The 23,656-nt window shown below is 41.7% G+C and overlaps 2 protein-coding genes and 1 long non-coding RNA gene across 6 annotated transcripts in view; 1 reads left to right on the forward strand and 2 right to left on the reverse strand.

Annotated features, from left to right (window-relative positions):
* The window catches only part of ABCD3 (ATP binding cassette subfamily D member 3), a 167,289-nt gene that overhangs the window by 2,085 nt on the left and 141,548 nt on the right, over nucleotides 1-23,656 (forward strand). The window lies entirely within an intron of this gene.
* LOC123379703 lies at nucleotides 574-7,717 on the reverse strand. The gene is made up of 3 exons (XR_006584561.1): nucleotides 7,145-7,717; nucleotides 1,146-1,196; nucleotides 574-771 (listed from the first exon to the last, which is right to left on the reverse strand). It is a non-coding gene; the product is annotated as an uncharacterized LOC123379703 (long non-coding RNA).
* LOC102901205 (60S ribosomal protein L39-like) lies at nucleotides 17,849-22,448 on the reverse strand. The gene is given in 1 exon segment (XM_045036231.1): nucleotides 17,849-22,448. A coding segment is annotated over 1 exon segment (156 nt). The 5' UTR covers nucleotides 19,980-22,448; the 3' UTR covers nucleotides 17,849-19,823.

Below are 23,656 nucleotides of genomic sequence, written 5' to 3' on the forward strand. Positions count from 1 at the left end.
AACTGACTGAGCCACCCAGGCATCCCAAGAGGAGGAAATTTTTTAATCCTGTGACTTTTCAGTTCTGTTCTCTCATGGGTCTCGAGAAATCTTAGAGAAGTAAAAAATTGTACTATTTGCTCCAAGAATCAGAATAAAGACAGGAAGCAGTGGTTGCTGGTTACCTTTTCCGGGAGTGGCCCAGAGGATGTTTACAGGAAGGATTCCTTTCTGCCCTCTGACTTATGGAGCTTTCAGACTAGAAATAGCACCTCCAGAGTAGAAGTCCTAGGGGGCCAGGGCAGATACAAATGCTAGATAAAACCGAAATGCAACATCCTAGGAGACAAAGTGCCTTTGCACATCCCTCATAAGAAAAGGAGAAATGCTGGAGAGCATGTGGAGAATTTTTGTTGATGCCGGATTGCATCTCTGTCCCTTCTGTTCCCCTCTTCAGGCTTGCTCTTTTCCTCCCCCCTCTTCCCTAAATTTCCTTCCATCTACTAAACAAGAATATTAAATGGAGACGGGGGCTGGAGAGGCCTGTAGGATACATGTTTTCCCCAAATCATAGGTTATTTTAAAAGACCAGTCATCATTGTCATTATTATAGTTACATCAAGTGAAATTATAGTATTTATCAAGTACACACCTAATTTAACATTGACTGGAGTCAGGCTTGGCCTCCCCTCCTCGGTGGAATTGTCATGCTAGCCCCACATGCCAGGGGACAAATCCTTGTGGATCACTGCCTTGTGGAGTAACTGTGGTCAAGTTACCCAGTTTCCTCATCTGAGAAATGGAGAGAACACACGGCTGTCAGGAGGGTTACCAGGCAACCACAGAAAGGAGTTAGCAAGTCGTTACCAAGGCAGTAAGTACAGCAGCCCATCCAGGTTTTGTGGGACCTGAAGATGATATAACTTTGGGGGCCCTCTTTCATAAAAAGAATATAAATCTCACTTTTGCAAGTTTTATATGAATATAGGACTATATGAACGTGTTGCTAAGGCCCCTCCCAGGGTCTGGGAAGGGCTTCTTAAATTGAGATTTTGAAGCTTAAGCTTCCTCAGCTTCAAGATATACCTGCTTCTAAATAAATGCTCAGAATAGATGTTAGCCTTCGCCGGTAGTTATATATTTGAAAATGTTTACGGAGCACTTACCATGTGCTGGGCTCGGTGTTGGTGGTGTTGCACATCTGGAAATGCTGTGCCCTAGGTAAAGGGAAGGTCATTAAATATCAAAGCAAACCAAACTCCTTATCTAAAGAATGTACTTTGATTTGACAAAACATCCCAAAGCTAATAAATGGCTGCAAAGCACTTTGCAGACCTCGTTAACAGAAACACTGTACCAATAAACCCGATGAGCTATTTGTGGTCATCATTTTTATCTTTTCCTTCTTTAAAAAAAATTGTGGTAAAATATGCATAATGTAACATTTGCTGTCTTGAGCATTTTTAAGTGTACGGTTCAGGGCATCGAATATACCCATATTGTTGTGCAACCATCACCAGCATCCATTCCCAGAACTAGTTTTATCTTGCAAAACTGAAACTCTATACCCACTAAACACCAACTCTCCATTTTCCCCTCCCCAGAGCCCTTGGAAACTGCCATTTTATTTTCTATCTCTATGATTTTGACTTCTCAGAGTAGTCAAATACTCTAAGATGGTTTGTATTTTAGATTTATAAATACCCACTTACACAGTACTTCATACGGGTAGAGTCATACAGTATTTCTCCTTTTGTGTCTGGCTTATTTCAGTTACCATCGTGTCCTCAAGGTTCATCCATATTGTAGCATAGGTCAGAATTTCCTTCCTTTTTAAGGCCGAATAATATTCCATTGTATGTGTATACTACACTTGGCTTATCTGTTCATCCAGCGGTGGACTTTTGGGTTGCTTCCATGATTTAGTTATTATGACTAATGCTGCTGTAAACATCAGTGTACAAGTGACCATTATGTTTGTGTTCCTTTAGAACACATACTTCAATTATCACTTTCCTTTGCTCACATGCCAGTTAAATAAACCAATCAAGTGCCCAGGAGCCAGTAATCAAACTTAAATTTTCCTCACAGTTGATCCCATATCTTACTGTCCTTTCCTCATTGTCAATTCTTGGCTCCTTTGTCATAAGTTAATTAACCGTATACACGTGGATTTATTTTCTGGGTTCTCTGTTTTGTTCTATTGGTCTGTGTCTGTTTTTATGCCAACACCATAGTGTTTTAATTACTACAGCTTTGCGATATAGTTTGAAATGAGGGAACAATGATGTCTCCAGCTTTGTTCTTTTTTCTCAAGATTTCTTTGGCTGTTTTGATGTCTTTGTAGTTCCATACAAATGTTATAATTATTTGTTCTATTTTTTTGAAAAGCGTCATTGGAATTTTAAGCTCTCTTAGAACACCTTTTGCTGCATCCCATACATTTTGGTATGTTACATTTCCATGTTCATTTGTCTCAGTGTATTTGTTAACTTCACTTTTACTCTATTCTTTGATCCATTGGTACTACAGTAACATGTTACTTGATTCACATATTTGTGAATTTTCCAGTTTTCTTCATGTAATTAATTTCTAGTTTAATACCACTGTGATCAGAAAAGATTCTTAATGTGATTTCAATCCTATTAATTTTACTAAGACTTGCTTTGTGACCCAAGATGTGATCTATTTTGGAAATGTTCCATGCGTACTTGAGAAGAATGTGTGTTCTGTTATTTTTGAATAGAATATTCTCTATATATCTGTTAAGCCCATCTGGTCTAATATGTTGCTTAAAGCTGATGTTTCCTTATTGATTTTCTATCCAGATGATCTATCCGTTGATGTAAGTTGGGTACTAAAATCTTCTACCATTATTGTATTGCTGTCTGTTTCTCTTCTTAGGTCCGTTAATATTTACTTTATATATTTAGGTGTTCCTTTGTTGACTGCATAAATATTTACAAATGTTATATCCTCTTGTTGGGTTGACCCCCTTATCATTATATAACGCCTATTTTTGTCACTTATTACACTCTTTGTTTTCAAGTCTATTGTGTCTGATATGAGCACAACTACCCCAGCTTTCTTTTGGTTTCCATTTGCATGGATTATCTTTTTCCATCCCTTCACTTTTAGTCTATGTGTGTCCTTACATCTGAAGTGAGCCAGCATATAGATGAGACAACATATAGATGGGTCTTGCTTTTCTTTTCTTTTTTTTTCTTTTTTAATCCATTCAACCACTCTATGTCCTTAGATTGGAGAATTCCGTCCATTTACATTTAAAATAACTATTGGTAGGTATGTATTTATTGCTATTGGGCTGTTTTGTAGTTCCCCTCTGTTCCTTTTTTTTCTTGTTCTCTTCGTTTGTGCTTTGATGACTTTGTTAATCTTTTAAAAATAATACTCCTTCAAGGAGGGCACTTGTTGGAATGAGCACTGGGTATTGTATGTAAGCGATGAATCACGGGAATCTACCCCCCGAAACCAAGAGCATACTATATACAATATATGTTGGCTAACTTGACAATAAATTACATTAAAAAAAATAAATAAAAAAAACAATACTCCTTCATGCTACTTTTCTGCTTTAAAACTACCCATTAAAATGCTGCCATTTCTCTAAAGTCTATCTCCTTATTTGGACATTCAAGGCTCTCCATAATCTGCCCCAATTTTACTCTAAAAACTAATTTCCCAGTAATCACCTATATGCACTCCCTACAGAGGACGGCTCCAAGCTGTTCATCTGCATTGTTATCTTGTGGCTTTGTTCATATAACCTCCACACAAAGCATGGTTAAATTCACCTCACCAAAAATGTGCTGAGACTTAATATATAATGTCCATCTGTATCCACTCTGATCATCAAAAGCCTACCCAGTTTATTCCATTTGGTCAATGAGCCCCTCCTGTCCATCCTGTTTGCTCTAATAGCAGCAGTTTCTAGTTTGGGGCATTTATGAATCAGTGTACGACTTCAACATAATAAAGTCCAGTATAGGGTTGTCAATTTTTTTATTCTGCCAAAATAAAGACTTTTTTAAAAAGACCACCATCACAATGATCTTATGAAAGAAAAGATATTTTACCACTCAAAAAGACCAAAAGGCACAGTCTCAGAATAATGGTCAGTTCTTTCAATGTTGTACCCTTAGCTTCAGAAAAACTCATTTATATTCACTTATATATTTTTTTATTATGTGACTGTCTAAGGGAGTGAAAACTACACAGGCTAGCACTTGGGAGTGATTGTACAGCACCTGGTCTTACCACCTGTTTAATACTTACAAGCTGCCTCAGGGCACAGTTTGCATTGGTCTCTTCTAATTTAACTTCTTGTGCATGTGTGTCATTTCCTCAACTAGAAGGTAAGCTTTATAAGGAACCCGTATAAGAATCATCTCTTTAACTCCCCAGAAAGGACATGCATATATAGAATGTTTGATAAATATTTGTTGAGTGCACGAATCAGCCTAGATTAGGCTTTCCAAGTCTGTGTAACCAATAAATCTCCTCTTAATGGAGTATGAGCACCCTATCCTGAGGCAATTTCTTTCAGTATACTTCTTTAAAAAGAGTTAACCAGTACAAATTGTTTTGCTTTTGAGTGAAATCTGAAAAAAAATTTTTTTAACTCTGACATGAAAAGCAAATAGCTTCTTCCTCGAAGCGGTAGCAAGCCACAGCAAAGAGAATCAGCGCAAACATAACCTGTTGTTTCATTGATCCCAGTTATTTGGGGCTTTGTTGGTAGGCATGCATGCAGTGGGTGCTTCTGACCTGACCTGACTTGATAGGGTGGTTGGCTTTTTTCTGTGGCTCCTCCCCGTGTGCGTGAAGCCTCCATAATACCCATGTTATTTCTTTATCTACCTGGGTGATTTAAAAAAGAAAGAAGCTTAACATCTTCCTGGCCAAGGCTTGGTTTTAGATGCTGGAGTTGATGGAGAACGATGTAGAGAAGTGTCTTTTGGACTTAAAACGTATTTTTTTCCCACTCAGCTTCCGGAGTTATCTTCCAAAAATATAAATAAGATCAGGTTGCATCCTTGCTTAAAATGCTCATTGCCTTTCAACTTAATTCCATTCAACAACTATTGATTGAATGCCTGCCACATGTCAGGCTCTGTTCTAGATTTGGGGGTTGTGCCAGTCAACAGAACAGATAAAAATCTGTGCCTTCCTGAAGCTAATGGAAAAGGGTAGGGGGGAGACAAACAAGAAACGTAATAAATAAATACTGTATTATACCGTTAGAAGGTGATATATGCAAAGGAAACTAATCGGAGGGAGGAGGCTATTACAACTTAGATGAGATGGTCATGTTAGGACAAATTGAAAGAGTGGCTGAGCAAAGACTTAAAGGAGCTGAAAGATGTTGGCCACGAGGGCATCTGAGACAAGAAATAATGCTCTCCTACAGCACGACCTCACAGGTACCTTGTCACTTCATCCCATGCACACTGGCCCTCCCTCACTGTTCTCCAGCCAACTCGGGCATCTCATTCCCACCTCAGGACTTTGCCGACACTGTTCCATCCACTCAGCATTCACCCTTCCCATCCCTGGCCCCTGGCCCAGCTCCTTGCTTTCAGGTCTCAATCTAAGGACCACCTCCTCAGGTGGACTTCCTTTGTTCCCCAACGCATTATAGCTTAGGTGCCCTCCCACAATTATTCTTATAGCCCTCCCTCCCTTCAGATACTCAATAACTAAATGAGATACTGGATAAAACAAATAAATATGAAATAATAAATAGGTGTTTGAATAAATGAACAAACAAAAAGGGCTAAAAAGGGGTGAGCTCGTTAAGAACAGGACTTCTGACTTGTTCATTTATCCTCAGTGACAGGCGCATTGTTGCATGTAGTTGATGGACTTTACCTTCATAAATAAATGTCATTATCAAGGATGGATAATAGGGCTTGGGTTATGATTTGCTCAAATTTAAGCATAATAATAGACAAACAAACAAATGAGATTTTAAAAGAAATATGAAGCATTGAATTGGGTTTGGAGAAGGATTTCCCTGCCTGCTTCACTCTTTCAGCAGAGTAACCCTTCCCTCCAGATGAGGTTGTCCTTGGTTTCAGCCCTTGGCCCAGATGGGCCCTTTCAGGACCATTTCCCACCTAGTAAAGGGTCAGATGTTACCTTCCTCCTTTCCTGTGAGTCCTGGTTTGCTCAGTAGTGGTGTCCTACCCTGCAGAGAGTTTTTGCTTCTTCTTCCTCCAGTCTGAAACCAACATGTGCTTCAATTTCCTCTGTGTTTCAGTCAAATTAATTAAAAATGGCTGCTGTATCTCAAATTCTCAATTACCTGGGGTAATAAAAATATTTAAAAACTTTCCCCCATTATCACTCATACTTTTGGGGGTATCTCCAGGGGCTATTTTCTTGTTGATGTTTGCTCAGAAAATGCCATAAGAATGATAAATGTATCCATTTAACTACCCTGACTTATTTCAAAATGTACCTTATGTGACTTATAAAAATCATGCAATAAGAGGTGCCTGGGTGGCTCAGTCATTTAAACATTCAACTCTTGATTTAGGCTCAGGTCATGATCTCATGGTTCATGAGTGTGAGCCCTGCAGTGTGGAACCTGCTTTAGATTCTCGATCTCCCTCTCTTTCTGCCCCTTTGCCACTCACTTATGCTCTCTCTCTCTCTCTCTCTCTCAAAATAATAAATAAACTTTTAAAAAATCATGCAATAAATTGAAACAAAAGAAGAAGAGAAAAAGACAGTAAAGTGAAACAAGAAATAATGCCACTGCAGAGCAATTCCAATTATAGGGATTCAAGCAGTTACTACAGAGGGACCACAGATTTGGCTCTGAGCAACAAAGAAACCATATCAATCATAAAACTCACCCTGTTTTTTTTTATTTTTTATTTTTTTTTATTTAAAAACATTTTTCTTAATGTTGATTGATTTTTGAGACAGAGACAGACAGAGCATGAACAGGGGAGGGTCAGAGAGAGAAGGAGGCACAGAATCTGAAACAGGCCCCAGGCTCTGAGCTGTCAGCACAGAGCCCGACGCGGGGCTCGAACTCACGGAGTGTGAGATCATGACCTGAGCCAAAGTTGGCCGCTTAACCGACTGAGCCACCCAGGCACCCCAAACTTACCCTGTTTTGTAAGATACCTACCAGGGGCTCAGGATACTGGAGACCTGAAAGAAGTTTCTCTGGTGCATCTTCGGAAAGGATACTGATGTCATGAATAATATGTAAAGCAACTCAGTTCCCAATAGTTGTTTCTCACAGGATCACCCAAGGGGACTTAAGTTAGGGCCTCACAGCAAAGTGAAGTCCTCAAGAACGCAGTTCTCTGAGGGAACAAAATGATACAGTTCAAACACGAAGTTCTTTAATTATCTGCCTTGATCCAGGGATTAAGTTTAAAATAGCTGAAAGAAATGACAGAATATATCCTTCCAGAGATGTTCTCTTCTTCAATCAGGCAGCAGAGAAGTCAAGGATAAATTGTGTGGCAGGGGACCTAACGTGTGTCGAAACTCTGTTTCTGATTAGATGCAGGTGCATGCCTAGGAGCTTGGCATCCACAGGTGAAGAACCAGGCCGGGTATCTGCATAGACCTATCTCTGTAAAGACACAAACTAAGGTGGACCCATGGGCCAGGGCCAGATTTTTCCTTCAGAGAACAGTTCACAGTTCACGTTTGCTCTAACACAACAAAGGGACAGCCAAAGCTCCATGGAGCGTGACCACCATGTGACATAAATAACAGCCCTCCCACAAACATACATTCCACAGTTAAATATCAATTCCATTTTCTGTTATCCTGTTTTGGTTTATTTATCCTATGCGTCCCCACCCATTAGTGTAGATAGTTGAGACTATTAAAAACAAAATCAACCTGCAGAGAAAATGTCATTTTGGATTAATGAGCGGGGCCCTTGGCTGTTGGTTTAGTGTTTAATTTGGCTTCCTCTCAATCTGGTCCTGTATAGGAGATAGGTCACCGCCAATAGCTTCCTCTACCAGCAGGATGATTTTGTTTTTTAGAAAATATGTACAATTGGTAAGCTGTCAAAGTGAGTTGCACTTAAAGTATGCGTTATTCAGAGGAAGAACATATTTTCAGCACTACTTGAAGTCTGTATTCCTGACAACGCATTAAGAGTTCAACACGGTAATCTTATTGTTTTAGCTCTTGCTTTTACCATTACTCATGCAGCATGACTGGAAAAAAAACTAATGATGATTTTTCCCTCCCACTGTGCTGTGTGTGTGTGTGTGTGTGTGTGTGTGTGTGTGTGAATTTTTTAAAACTTCTGGTTTGGGATGAATGCTCCTAACAATCCACCATCTGGTGTCCAAATATTTTTACGGACATGAATCCAAATACCACAAAATCACTGCCATGGCTCAGGTTATGGGAGTCCTTTTCTTAGGCAGACTTTTTATTAAACGTGATTATTCTCAAACTATGAGACTCTCAGCCAGGAACATTAAGATTTAGCCTCGATGACCAGTTAAAAAAAAAAAAAAAAAAAACTGATGGAAGGGAGAGAACTCTCCCTGGAGCTAATCTTGGGACCAAAAAAATGAACTTTTCTTTTTATTATCACACTCGGCAGTATACAGACTGAATCAAAGTGACACCTTGTGCCGCATTCCTGCGGTAATCATCACGAATGAAGAAGATAAGGTGTGAGTAGTCTCTGTGGGAATCAAGTTTCAGCCCTGTCAGGTGTAATCAGAACTGCGGTCTTAAAACAAAGGCCTCCACTCCACCTCCTCAGTCAAGGGACAGTTCATTTCCCCATCCCCCAAACCCTAAAAGGAAAAAGAAGGATCAAGTCTGCTGGAGCAAAATAAAACCAAACAAAACAATAGCGAGCTTGAGTGCTACCCCCCCCCGCCCCCCCCACCCCCCCGCCGACACCCTGGGATCAATGAACCTACGTTAAATATTGGATACCCCTCCTTCTCTAATGCAATAATGACACCAGCTTTTAAAAATTAAGATTTCCATTTTAACCCTTGGTGAAGAAACTTGGTGAGTGAGCCTACGTGTTTTGACGGAGTTCCTAGGACACCACCCTGTGGGGAAGGGTAAGAAGAACATTTTTTTTTTCCTCAGAAAAGAGATAATAGGTTTACTCAGGATGTCACTCAGATTTTTACAGCACAGAGAAAATTGCTCTGTCAGTGAATGTGCCACACAGAGAAAATTAGAACTCGTGTGGCTGGATTCCCTCGCAAAGTTAAAAATAGGGGCAAACAGAGCCAAAAGGATGACATATCCTCTCAGCTTCCAGCTTTGCTAGTGAAACCGATTGGAACGTTCATTAAAATAATCACAGAATGCAGCACGCCCATAGTTTGTTATTGGTAAGACTGTCCCAGAAAGACTGAATTTTGATCCAGCGGCTTTGGGAAGAAAGGGAGAGTTACCACTCCCATTTCAGAGATCGGCAAACCCGCGTACAGTGGAAATTAAGCAGTTGTGCTAGGGACCCTGCAGGTCAGCAGTGAGCTGGAGATAGGTCAGAAAGAGAGAGGAAGCGTAGACATTGGTGATAAGGTGATAACTAGAGGAAATTAAAACCAAGTAGTGTGGGAAAAGAACAATTAGCCAAGACAGAGGAGCAGGAAGGAATACAGAATGAATTACAATCAGAGGAAACAGCCAGGAACAAAGGAGAAGGGACGGGAGGTGGGACACCGGGTGGGAGCTTGAGAGGAGTCAGAAGAAATGATTTAGGCAGGCTGGCTCTCTTTGGTTCCGTCAGGGCCTTATTGTTTGGTTGCTGAGGCTCATAATTTAACCCCTTTATACCTCTGAGTGTCAAACTCTACAGTAGCTATCTTTATTCATGAAGCTCTTTGAGACTGTTACAGGAATATTATGAATTCCAGATGAGAATGACTTCATAATTAATTTAGAAAAACCTGTCCGTCACCCCAAAAAAAGGGCAAAAGTCTAAGCTTGGATCAGTCAGCAAAATCTTTCCATCAGAAACCTAAGAAACACCTATACCACAGGTATTAGCAAGTGTAGATGGTTTAAGACCAAGAAGGTAGTTTTCATGAAAATGAGATAGTTTTTTAGAGAAGACACATAGCAGTATTTAAAAGTTATTTCTGTGACTATCATAATTACCTAAGGAGATGAAATGTTTTATAACTAGTAGGAGGTCATGGGAAAAAATACGGTTGCTTTATGACAATAAGCATGTGCTTATTTTTAAATCAATGTGTTTAGCATACATGATTATTGGCACAAGTGAAAAAGAGTTACCATGAGCCCAAAATAAAATTATTTTTGACTCACTCTTAAAAATCATTTGGCAGAAAGCTAAAGGAAGCTCGATTTTGATCAGCCCGGATGTAATATCACGGGAGAAAGGCAAATAGAAGGATGAACCACAGAAGCTGGTCATTGAAGAGAATGGAGAGTTGATTATAAAGTAGATGAGGATGTTAAATAGGATTAGAAGAACCAGATACTATTACAAAGGGTTGATTGAGGGGCAAAGTGGATAATAAGGCAAAGTAAGGCTTCTTTAAAACCCTCTGTGTCCAGGAAATGAATTAACTGCTCAGAAAAACTACTAAATGAGGAAGGACCACATGAGAATAACCAAAAATGACCATGGGAAAAACAGAAGGCTCTTGATTTATAAAACCAGCATGCTTAAAAAGAAGAGGTTTTAAAAAGGGGTAGGAGGACTGAAACAATACTAACAGGGTACAAAAGTGAACTGAGAAAAATCTGGAGTAGACAGTGATGGAAGAATGGCTTTAGAAAAAGCCACACGATGAGAGATTCTTTAAATACCTTAAAAGCCATAGTGGGTAAGGGAGAACATTCAGGAACTTAAAGCATTGAAGTAGGTTTCATTTTAATTTATTTTAGTTTAGTGCTTTGGTCTTGTCTTCATGAAGCCAATAAAATGTATCAGCAATGGAAACAGGGTCAGAGGAGTGATACATTAAGGGCAATTAGGAATTTCCCTCCAATAAACGAAGAGGATTCAGGAAGAGGTAACTCCTGAGCGGGAAGAAACCCTGCAGAGATTAATGCTGCCTTAATGCAGCGTTTGGATGCCTCCTTGGAAAGGTATAGATATTCAGGGAAACCGGAGCCAAGTAAATCTCACACGTTTCTAGCAACAGACCAGGCAAGGAGCAGGAAATTGCTAGCCTTTCCCTTTTAACTCAGGAGCAACTGAACAGTGTAAAGGTAGATAAAACACAAGGATGAAATGACCAAATCCCTAGCTAGGTATAAGTTCAGAATATAAAGCAATCCAATTTTGAGAAAAGTTACCTCTTGATTAAAATCCTTATAGAGGTTTTGGCCACTTACATTTATAGAGAAGGCAGGTAAATACACATTTGTTGGCAATATCATCATATTCTACAGATGTTATGTGTTAACTAGTATCTCAGAGTAGAGACTGGTTAGGACATATTGAAAGCGGACGAAAGTCCTCCCTGCTTTGAGACTGGGACACTCTCAAGGAGCTGACATCCAGGTGGACACAAAGGTTCCCACAAGCTTGGCCATCCAATGATAGGAAAATACCTAAGCTTTACAGTGAACACAAGAGCAAGAGAATCTCAATCTCAGATTCACCCACAAAGAGAGGACCTCACAGAGAAGGTATCCATGAGGAAATCTTTGAAGAGAGGGGGTGGGGAAAACAGTTTGCTTGGCAGAGAGGGAAGGGGACATAGGGTACTTCTGATACAGGAGGAACCTCTGAGAAGGTCCAGAGTCCAGACTGGGAAATCAGACTGAGGATTCCTGGGCAGAGCTTGGTAAGAGCACACGTTTTGTAAGTCATGATGGGAAAGGTAAGGTATTCTAGAAAAAGGCATTTTATGGCATGGGCTGTAAGGTGAGGTGAAGTAGGTTGGAAGTCCAGCTCCATCACTGTAAACATTTTTTAAAACCTCTCCGTGCTTTGGTTTCCACCCCCTCAGAACTTAGCTTAAGGATTGTTTCAAGAGTTAAGTGAGATAATCATGCGGTTTGAAGTGTTGGGGTTCAGAGCCAAGGCCAAGTTTCTTTCTTGAGATGTCTTTGATGCAAAAAGGTGTTTTTATTTTATTTTTTATTTTTTAAGATATTTTATTTCTTTTATTTTTTTGAATGTTTATTTTTGAAAGATACAGAGCACAAGTGGGGAAGGGGCAGAGAGAGAGGGAGACACAGAATCCAAAGCAGGCTCCCAGGCTCTGAGCTGTCAGCACAGAGCCCGATGCAGGGCTTGAACCCACAAACCGTGAGACCATGACCTGAGCTGGATGAAGTAAGATGCTCAACCTACTGAGCCACCCAGGCGCCCCTAAAGATTTTATTTTTAAGTAACCTCTACACCCAGTTTGGGGCTCGAACTTACAACCCTGAGATCAAGAGTTGTGTGCTCCACCGACTAAGACAGCCAGGAGCCCCTTCGGTGCAAAAAGGTGCTTTTATTAAAGCATGAGACAGGACCCATGGGCAGAAAGAGCTGCATTTTAAGTGTGAGGGCTGACAGACTGTATACTTGAGAGTTGGGGAAATAAAGACCAGGGGAAGTTTCCGAAAGGGCTTTCATATGTTAAAGAAGACTTACAGATCCTAAAGACCTGACTATCCTCAAGCTAAGGTTTTTTGTTTTTTGTTTTTTGTGTGTTTTTTTTTGTTTTTGTTTTTTTTGTTTTTGTTTTTTTTTTTTTTTGCCTCTAAGCAGGCATTAGCATTAAGACTGTAGGGAGTTTCAGGAGAAATGTTTTACCCTGCCTGCCTCAAATATTTGTCAATGGGCTGTAGGTTATAAGGAAATTTAATTTTATCTCCATTTCCTTTGGCCTTTGTTCTCCACATCACCTCTGCCCCCCCAACAATTTTGACCCCTAAATCTTTAAGGCTGCTGAGGGAGGAAGGTCTTATCTTCTGTAACTTCTTCCTGCTGAAGAGGGGCAGAGAGATGTCCCTACCTATGGGTCAATATTGGTCAGTCTGGGAATGTATAGGGGAGTTACGAAAGGCAGAGGCAGCTGAATCCAATGTGGACAGTAAAGAAGTATCTCTGTGGAAAGGATCGTCTGTTGATGTGAAGTCATCGTAGTGATGGAGTCTCAGCAGAGAGACACTGAAAAAGGCAACATGTTAGGATGAATACGGCTATAAGAATGAGAAGTGCAACAAAGAGACCCTTAATAGTTGACCATAATGCCCCTCCAAACCAGTAACGTAACCAATCACTGAAAAGGAGGGAAAGATTTTGTAGAGCCTCGATTTGGGTATTCATATCTTTTAATAGCTTTGTGACATTTTTGTGATCATCTGGGATGTATACACAGCATCCTGTGTTAATAATGTCACATGTACCACCTTGTGCTGTTGTTAGGACATCTAAAGCCATTGTATTTTGTAGAACAGCCTTGCTTATCTGTGCGACTTAAGTATTAAGTAAGGAGATGCTGTTCTGTGAATCATTGAGGACCTTCACGGTGCATTTATTAAGGGCTTCTGTACGCCAAATTACACTTTCTAATCCTACAGATGGAGCAAAAATGGACACCAAGTGATCATCTGTTTTCTAGACTGTGTCCATCTTATTTTTAAATTGGGAAGATCACCTGGGGGAAGTGATGGTTGGATAACGCACCCGTGAATCCAGGCAAAACCTAAGGTGCGACGATGACCTAGAGGATATGTGGTTAGTTCCACATAACCAGTGGATTTCATTTGGAGCCAGCCATCTGATTCCAGGTTGCCTTATCCAACCAGTAGTAGCAAGCCAATCGGCTGCCTGGAGCATAATGGTTTGAGAACCTGTTCTAATGATAGCCATCCTAAATGCCATGTGCTATTTGCCCAAGTGTCATATGTATGATTTCTTGCCTCCCCCATAAAATTGCCGTTGGACTGAACTGTCCAGTAGTGGGTGTGAGCCATAAATATCCATCCCAAATTTGATATATGCCATCCTCAGGATAGTGATAAGTGGGGTTTTGTAAGTTAGGCACTCATTAGAGGGCATCAATTCGTGGGTTTGTAAAGTCAGTTAATATTTTAATAGTTTGAGGGTATGAAAAAGTCTGGTTATGTCTTGGTAAATTCCATGTTCTATTGGTCATGGGCTGGGAAGAAACATTCTAAGTAGCGATAGATTTATCAATGAAACGTGGTATCATTATATATTATTTCTGAAATATAAGTATACAGAGAGTGCCAATCAGTGCCTTGCAAAGGGGAAAACCCGCCAGGGAATTCAGATGAACTTGACTTAAGCAAATTCCATATATCCAACAAGTTGTTTGATGTCGCAGTTCAGTATAATACTGTGCCCGTTATAGAAAGGAATTGTCAGCTAAGATAGATGAACAGAAAACAAGGAGAAAATATACAACCTTCATTGTTGTTTGAAGAGGAATTTTAGATTTTCTACAGGTTCACAGGTGTAAGAAGGCATGTTAGTTTGCTCATTGGTTTCCTGTGAAGGAGGTACAGGTTTTATTCTAGATATGAGCCCATGAAGAGTGCCCCTCTAATTTTACTGCAGTGGGAGTACATATGGACCTTTCTATTTTGGATTTAAATCCCCCGCTGTATTTGACTTCCAATCTTTTAAACAAATCATATCTCCAGGACTTACGTGCGGCGGACTTTCAGTTGTAGTTAAATCAGGTTTGGGGAGCATGTGATCAGTATACTCATTAAGTAACTTACCATTAAACCAACCTTAAGTGAAAAATTTGATGGAGTATTATAATCTTGATCTAATAACAAGTCTACTGTAAGAAATGGCTTTCCATATAATAACTCAAAAGGGCTAAGTCCTAGAGGTTGTTTTGGAGCTGTTCTTACTCTGAGAAGTACTATTGGTAAGAGAGTAACCCAATTTTCCTGGGCCTCTGGACTAAGTTTAGTAAGGTATCATTTTAGAGTATGATTAGCTTTTTCCACCTTCCCAGAGGATTGTGGAAGCCAAGCTGAATGTAGAAAATATTTAATTTTTTTTTTTTTTTTTTTTTTTTTTTTTAGAAAGAGAGAGAGAACTGAGGTGGGGGGTGGTGCAAGGAAGGGGCAGAGGGAGAGGGAGAGGAAGAGAGAGAATATTAAGCAAGCTCCATACCCAGCAAGGAGCTGAAATCAAGTCTGATGCTTAACCAACTGAGCCACCCAGGCACCTCCAAAATATTTAATTTTAAAATCTTTGTGCTATTTATTTGCATAGTAAAAGAAGGACCATTGTCACTCTGAAGGGATCATGGAGGCCAAATCTAGGGATAATTTCTGGCAAGAAAACTTTGGTTATTTCCGTGGCTCTTTCCATTTTACATGGAAAGGCTCGATCCACCCAGTGAAAGTATCAGCAAACACCAGTAGGAACTCATAGCCTTTGCAAGGAGGCATCTGTGTGAAATCAGGCTGCCAGTCCTCTTATGGATATGTCCTATGGCTTTGGATTGGTTTTAAAAGTGGGGGAGGGCAGACCGCGTCTTCCAGATTTACTTGTGCAACAAACAATATAGGACCGGCAGACCAGTTTTATTGTAGCTGTTAAATTTATTCGATCAAATATATTTTTAATACAATGTTTTAAAGTATTTTGCCCAAATGAGTAGCCTGGTGTAAACCCTGTATTATCTTCCATTGGTTATTTTTGGGTATAAAGATTTTCCCCTTATTATTAACAAGCCAGTCCTATGCATTTTTTGAATATCCTCATTCCTGCACTTTGTGAATTTCTTGGTCTGAATAGATTGGAATTATGGACTTTATTGGAGTTAAGATTGGTATGAGACTGAATATTTATTTTGTGCTGCCTGTTTGGCTGCATGGTTTGCCAAGTTGTTTCCTTTAGATTCTAAGATCATATCCTTTTTTTTTTTTAAGTTTATTTATGAAAGAGAGAGAGAGAGAGAATGAGAGAATGCTTGCATGCAAGTGGGGGAAGGACAGAGAGAGGGGGAAAGAGAGAATCCCAAGCAGGCTCTGCACTGTCAGCACAAAGCCCTGTGCAGAGCTCAATCTCACAAACTGTGAGATCATGACCTGAGCCAAAATCAAGAGTCAGATGCTTAACCGACTGAGCCACCCAGGTCCCCCTAAGATCATATCCTTCTGAGGTCCTTTGAGGTGAACTGCAGCTACCTCCTTAGATAGATATACAGCCTCAAGAAGAGAAATAATTTCAGAGGCCCCTGGATGGCTCAGTCAGTTAAGCATCCAACTTCGGCTCAGGTCATGATCTTGCACTCTGTGAGTTCAAGCCCTGTTTTGGGCTCTGTGCTGACAGCTCAGGGTCTGGAGCCTGCTTCAGATTCTGTGTCTCCCTGTCTCTCTGCCCCTCCCCTGCTTGTGCTCTGTCTCTTTTTCTCAAAAAATAAATAAACATTAGAAAAAAAAAGAAAAGAAATAGTTTCAGGCCTATATTTGATTGGGGAATTATGGCTTGATAATAATCCCCTTTCCTTCCTCCATGGGTATGTAGCAATTGAAGAGTATGGATAAGTGCTATTAATTGAGCCTTTTGAGCAGAAGTATTTGTTGGAAGGGCTTTTGCCTCAGTGGTCTTAATTAAACTAACTATAGCACATCCAGCTTTTCTCCCTCCCTTATCCAGGAAGCTACTGCCATCAGTAAACCAATTATCATCTGCATTTTCAATAGGGGACTCCTTTAAATCTGGTCTGCTAGAATAAACAAGATCAATAATCTCTGAGTAGTCGCAGTCTATCATACAAGTATAATGGCCAGGCATAAGGATAGCTAGGCTTAAGGTTTGACAGGTTTTAAGTATTATTTCAGGTGTATCTAGCCTGGTATTTGCTAAGTGGCCTCCCGTCATCCATTGGTGGCCTTTGGTTTCTAAGACACTCTGGACCGGATGTGGAGTCATCACTTGCAGAGACTGTGTCAGGGTAAGTTTTGAGGCCTCTTCTACTGGGAGGCCTCTTGCAGCCACCCCTCGAAGACAAGCCGCCACCTTGAGCGACATTATCGAGTGACTTCGGAAAATAGCCCACCGGTCTTGTTTCACTTCCTAATTTCTGGGTAAGAACTCCCAAAGCTTGTCCCTGTTTTTCTGCTTCATATACAGTGAAAGGTTTTTCTAAATTTGGTAAAGCCAAATCGGGGGCTGGCAAAAGCTTTTAATGTTTGAAAGGCCGTCTGTTGGGCTTTAGTTCAGAATAAAGGTTCCTCATCAGGGCTTTTAACTGAACCATACAATGGTTTGGCTAAGAGCCCAAATCCAGGAATCCATACCTAGGAAAGTGTAAACTGGGAAGAACCTGCCGCTCCTAGGAAAGTACGGAGTTGTTTTCTCATAGCTGGGGGTCCAGGATCTAACATAGTCTTTTTCCTGTCAGTAGACAGGATATGGTGACCTGGCGTTAGCTCATATCCCCAATATTGTACTTTCTGTTTAGATATTTGCATCTTTTTCAGGAAGATGCAGTACCCTCTCCTGTCTGCCAAGAAATCAAGTAAAGTTACAGAATTGCCATCAGACATTTCTCTCGTGGGACTACGGATTCAAATATCATCCACATACTGAACTGTAGTCCCTTGAGGCAAGGCAATAGCATGAAGGTCTTTACTAAATGCAGTCTCAAAAAAGGTGAGGACTGTCTCTAAATCCCAGTGGTGGCTTGGGGAGACCATCCATGTTAACTGAGCAGCCTGGGGGCTCAAAGGTGAGCCCCATTCAAAGGCGAATAGTGGCTGCATTTCCTCACTTAGAGGGCTGCAAAAGAAGGTGTCTTTTAAATGAGTACTATAAACCAGTGGGCATCACCAGGGACCTGGGTGAAAATAGTATAGGGATTTGGGCCTATGGGATGAACAGGCATAAAGCTTCATTTATAGTTCTCAAGTCTTGTACCATTCAATAGTCCCCACTTGGCTTTTTGACTGGTAAAATTGGATTGTTATAAGGAGATTGACAAGGCTTTAAAATACTACGTTTGAGAAACTTATCAATAAGTGGTTGCAATCCAGCCTTTGCCTCAGGTTTTAAGGGATATTGTTTTCTATGAAGGGTAGTGATTGGGTCCTTTATTTATTTATCTTTTTTAAATGTTTATTTATTTTAGAGTTGGGGGCAGGGACAATGAGAGGGAGACAGAGGATCCAAAGTGGGGCTCCAATTCAGAACCATGAGATCATGACCTGAGCCAATGTTGGATGCTTAAGCGACTGAGCCACCCAGGCACTCCTGGTTGGGTTCTTTAAAATCACTTTAACTGGTTGGGCTTTAAGAGCCGTCCTAGGACTTCCTAGGACGTCCTAGGACATCCACAATCCCAGACTTGTGGATTTATTTCCTTCCAGCTAGTAGTAGGGATAGCAGGATAAGGTTTTAGCTCTCCAGGTGTTAAAGAGAACAAGCCATCCCCTTCTTTAGTAAGGGAAAACCTGCTTCCCAGTTTACACATTAAGTCTCGTCCAAGTAATGGAGTAGGACAAGACAGAAGGAGTAGAAAAACATGAGTAACCCATTGACTTTTGTATATACAGGTTAAAGGCATTGTCCAATGGCACGTAGTTTCCCCTTCTATGCCAACAATTTTATGGTTAGAAAAACAAGCAGAACCGGAGTGCTGAATAGGAACAGAGAAACTGGCTCCTATATCAATAACAAAATTGATAAACTTGCCTTCCACATCCAGAGTAATCCAGGGCTCAGTCATCTTGATGTCAAAGGGAGCCAGACCAGCCTCAGGGCCCCATCATGCCAGATCCTCTGGTTCCTGCTCTCAGGCAGGGAAGTGAGTTCCTGTCTCCCTCTCTCTCTGGAGATGAGGACAGTTTTTCTTCCAATGTCGTTTTTTTCTTACAGACAGGACATGGCCCTGGTGGAGAACATTTGTTTAGACATTCTTTTTTCCACTGTCTGATCTGACCACAGTGCTAGCATGGAGTCTTACCTGATTCTTTGATACCAGCTTTTTCTTTGGCCCCTAGTTAGTCTGGTGTCGTGGGGAATCCACAATAGTGGCAGCCAATATTTGAGTCTATATTTTACCCTGCAATTCAGCTCTCCGGTCCTTTCCTTGCTTTAAGGCCACATCTGTATTCTTGAGGACTCCAGTTGCTACCTCTAGAGGTTCTGGGGGAAGAGGGAAGATTTGAGGACCTAAGGCCATTTTAGTCAGTTTTTAGTGGCTGTCAGGTGCCAGCTGACTTATAAAATGCAGGTTTCGTATAGTTGTTCCCTCAGGTGAGGTTGGGTCCAGATTTGCATTTCTACGGATAGCTTCTATCAAATGACCCTGAAATAGTGCTGTATTCTCACCAGCTCCTTGAATAACTTCCTGAATGTTATCACAATTTACAGGTATAGTGAATCCTTTTTTCATTCCTTCTGTTAAACAAGTAATCACATGATCTCACCTTTCCCTTCCTTGTCTGTCCTCCGGATAATTTCAGTGTGCTTCGGTATTTGGAACAGCAGCGCCCCCTACCGGATAACGTTCCCTATCTCTGGTTGCCAGAGATATTCCAAATACATCCCCCATACAGTTCCTTTCCTCATGGGTGCAACGAGTTAATATGATGTATATATCTTGCCAGGTCAAATCAAACAGTATATACACTTGTTAATTGTTGTTTCAATAAATTGAGAAGGGTTTTCGCAATATTGTCCTAATTGTTTTTTTCTTTTCAGTCAAAAGTTCTCACATATTTATTACTAACCTACTGGTACAGAAGCATAATAGCAGAGAAAAATCATTTCCCCGATAAAGCATATCTATTGCTCAGGTAGTAGGGAGGTTTACAGAGTGATGGGATAGGAACACGTGACCTTCATGCAGCATAAATATGCGTGCCATCGCACGAGCGATCTCTTACAGACCCAGCTTGGTTCTTCTCCAATGCCGCCTCTTGGAGTTGTACCTGATTTTATTACCAGGCTTCATCTGAACTCACTAGGGAATGGGATGATTCTGCTTTTGTTTCCTGGCCAGAAATCGCTTGATCCCGAAAGTCTTGTGAGAAGACATGGCAAGGATCAGTCACCCGCACACACCATGATCCGTCCTAATTATTATTTTATCTGGGCCAGGTCTGCCATGGAGAAGGGGACATGGACTTGAATCATGCCCATTTCTCCATTGGCAACTTTCCTAAGAAGATGCATTCCAAAGTTAGCTGGAACTCCTGCAAGATAAGGAATCCCACTCCTAGTTTGTCCAGCTGGGCTGGGAGCAGACAGGTCTTAGGGTCTATAAGGAGGAGGGATAGCAACAGAGCCAGTGTCCTCTTTGTCTGGACTGGTCAGTGACTCCTGAAGCAGCCCTGGCTTATTAGGAGGAATGGGCCTATTTAGACGGTCATCATCCAGTATATCCAGATGGGGTTTATGAGCCTGGTTGGTGGTAACACATTCTACAATAGGCCCTCAGGTCCGAATCCTGACTTAGGGCCATGAAGGCCTGGTTATAGGTACCTCAGTCCATTTTCTCTGCTTCTTGCAGAAGAGATCTGATAGATCATACAGAAGCTTAACGTCCCAATAATGGCCATCTCCCCTCATCTCCTAAGGAGTACTGAGGCCATGCAATGTTACAGAAGAAGATCAGTTTTTTCTTTCCTAGATCTTACAATCTGAATTGATTTCCGTGAGTTAAAAGGCATCCCAAGGGAGAATCCTTAGGGGCTGAAGAAGCTCCCATGCTTCTAGAAAAGTAGAAAAGGTCCACTGCCAAACATCCCCTGCCCCTGTCTCCTGGGTGACATCCCAGGCGCAGGACATGTCAGAGCTTCTTGGTATCAAAAGCAATCTGAGGCATTCTTTGAACGAAACCACTGTTGGTCACCATTCCCACTGTAAAGACCTGTAGGAGGGATACTAGCTACCACCTTCCCCTTCCCCATTTGCTTTCTAGACTATAAATGGGTAGCACTGAATGGATCAAAATACATGCTTTGCCTTGAAGAATCCTTCCTTTTTAACCCATAGAAAGCACTAGGAGAGTTTCTCAAGGGGAAATTACCCAACTTTATAATTTAAGTAGCCAGTAAGGGACACTGATGGAAAACAGTAAAGACAGAAATCCATCATGATCTAACTGACATTCCAATACATGTAGTCTTTACAACCAGCTTCCCTAGGGAAAGATCCTGGTTGGGTTTAATTCAGTCGGTTACTGGTTTTGATGTGCTCCAAGTGGAGGTCTCGAGGCCAGAAGCAGCTAGGCCAGAGATGTGAAGGGTATCACATTAGACCAATGAGGAGGAAACCTCACACGGGAGTCTTAAGACTGAGCTGTCCTGGTGAGTTAGGTGGCTGTCCTGTGCCCAACACAGACAACTTTTGTATAAGAATGGGAATAAAGAGAGAGCATCAAGTTTCTGAGTCTTTATTAGCATTCCAGCCAAGGTACTAACTTCCAGCCAAAAGGCAGGCTTTCTCTTCCCCATAGAGGAGCCGTGGGTTAGAGGATTGCAGCCTGAGCAATTGACATGAGAGTGTTCCAATAAGACCATACTCCCTGAAAAGCTCCTGAAATGAAAGTAAAGGGAGAGGAGAGGAGTACTTAACCAAGTTTGCACCGAGACTCAGAGTCCAGATGAGAAGACGCAGGCCTCACGTTGGGGTGCCAAAATGATGCAGTTTGAAGTGTTGGGGTTTGGAGCCGAGGGCCAAGAAAGAATTCTTCAGACTTCTTTGGTGCAACAAGGTGTTTTTATTAAGACACGGGGTCAGGACCCCTTGTGGGCAGAAAGAGCTGCGCTGTAAGTGTGAGGGGTGACTGATCACATAGTTGGGAATTGGGGAAGGTAAAGGCACAGGGAAGTTTCCAAAAGGATTTTGGAATCCTTGGTCTGGTGACCAAGACTTACAGATCCTAGAGGCCTGACTATCCTCAAGCTAAGGTTGTTTTTGCCTCTAGCCAGGCATTAACGTTCAGACAGTTGGGAGTTCCCGGAGGAAGGTCTCACTCTGCCTGCCTCAAGTATTTGTCAATGGGCTATAAGGAAATTTAATTTTATCTACATTTCCTTTTGCCTTTGTTCTCCACATCAATAATATGTGAAAAATAAGAACTCTAACAATAGCTATCACTGTGAATGAATTGCCGTCAGCGTGAGGATGAGAACACACACCTTCCTAGCTTCCTCAAGGTCATCTCTGGCTGACTCCTATGGCCTTTTCCAACCTGTTATGCTCTCCGAAGACCAGAGCCCCACCTGGCCTTCTGTCTCTAAGAGGTGGGAGGAAGGCCCACTTCCCCCTCAATTTCCCTTTTTCCCACTCAGTCCATTTCTTCTGTGTTGATCTGCCCTCCTGTGTAGGAGAACACAGTGCCCCACTCCTTTCCAAGGCTACCTCTGACCCAGCCCAATCAATGGTTGCCTCAAGCCTCTGGCAGCAAGACGGTCTCATCACTAAGTCCCACCCACTCTCCTCTCTGGACCCCTTTCCCTCAGGCTCTGGCCACGCTCTGCTTTTCTCTGGCTTCTCTGGCTTCTCCTCTTTTCCTCCAATGTTCAGTATTCTTTTTTTTTTTTTTTTTTAATTTTTTTTCAACGTTTATTTATTTTTGGGACAGAGAGAGACAGAGCATGAACGAGGGAGGGGCAGACAGAGAGGGAGACACAGAATCGGAAACAGGCTCCAGGCTCTGAGCCATCAGCCCAGAGCCCGACGCGGGGCTCGAACTCACGGACCGCGAGATCGTGACCTGGCTGAAGTCGGACGCTTAACCGACTGCACCACTCAGGCGCCCCCCCAATGTTCAGTATTCTAATGCTAACTTCTCTCCTTCCAGCAAGAGCAAAAGTCCTCTCTGCATTTTGTCCCCTCACTGTTGAAACGGTGGCTCTGAGGGTCACCAAAGAAGAATCTAACCTGTTTTTTCTTCCTCTTCTAGTCTAGCTTCTTGTGATTCTGCATTTACCTTCAGTGACAGGTTGTTACTCTCTGTTCTGATTGTTCCTCTTGGAACAATCTTTTCTTTACTCTTTACTCTGTTTCTGTACACATCTCTGAGGATTCTAGACTTAGTGTGTTCTGTCTCTTATGCTGTCTGATGCTGTTCTGTCTCTGATGTACTGTAATGCCCCCGATTTCGAATCCGAGAGACCACCAAGGAGCCGATACCGATGCAAACGCACGAGGGTTTATTTGCAAGCTCGAGCTTGGGCCCAAGTATACCTGACACAGCAGAGCAGGGACTTGGACCCCTAGGTTAAGAGGAGTAACAGTTTTATACGGGCCAGTGGCCAATGAGATTCTAACACACACAGAAAGGTGCACAGTCATGTCAGTCCACATGCAGGTGGCCAACTGAATTACAATTTACCCTATAGTAACTGTTTGAACTAGCCTATCATTCTGGTCAGAATTGGCGCGCAAATTTGGCGGGCAAAAGGCGGGGTTTACATTCTTTGGCGGTTAGGGGTTCCGTATTCCTATACGAGCCGATTTCCAGTAAGGGTGTGCTCAGCGGCTTGACTAGGGTGGGGGAGTGTCTTAGGCAATAAGTAGGTCATGTGGGGGTTATACATGAGATGGTGGGTGTAGCACAAAATGGAGTTAGTCTTTCTCTGCTTGTCCAGGGGTAGGGGATTTTTGTTAAATTCCTTGGGTCCCACAGTATTTCCACTGGGCAGCCTCATCAAACCTACCACTTAACCATTTCTCTGCAGGCCATTCCTTCACCACCCTCCTAGG

This window comes from Felis catus, chromosome C1 (genome assembly GCF_018350175.1).
Source record: "Felis catus isolate Fca126 chromosome C1, F.catus_Fca126_mat1.0, whole genome shotgun sequence".
Taxonomy (NCBI): domain Eukaryota; kingdom Metazoa; phylum Chordata; class Mammalia; order Carnivora; family Felidae; genus Felis; species Felis catus.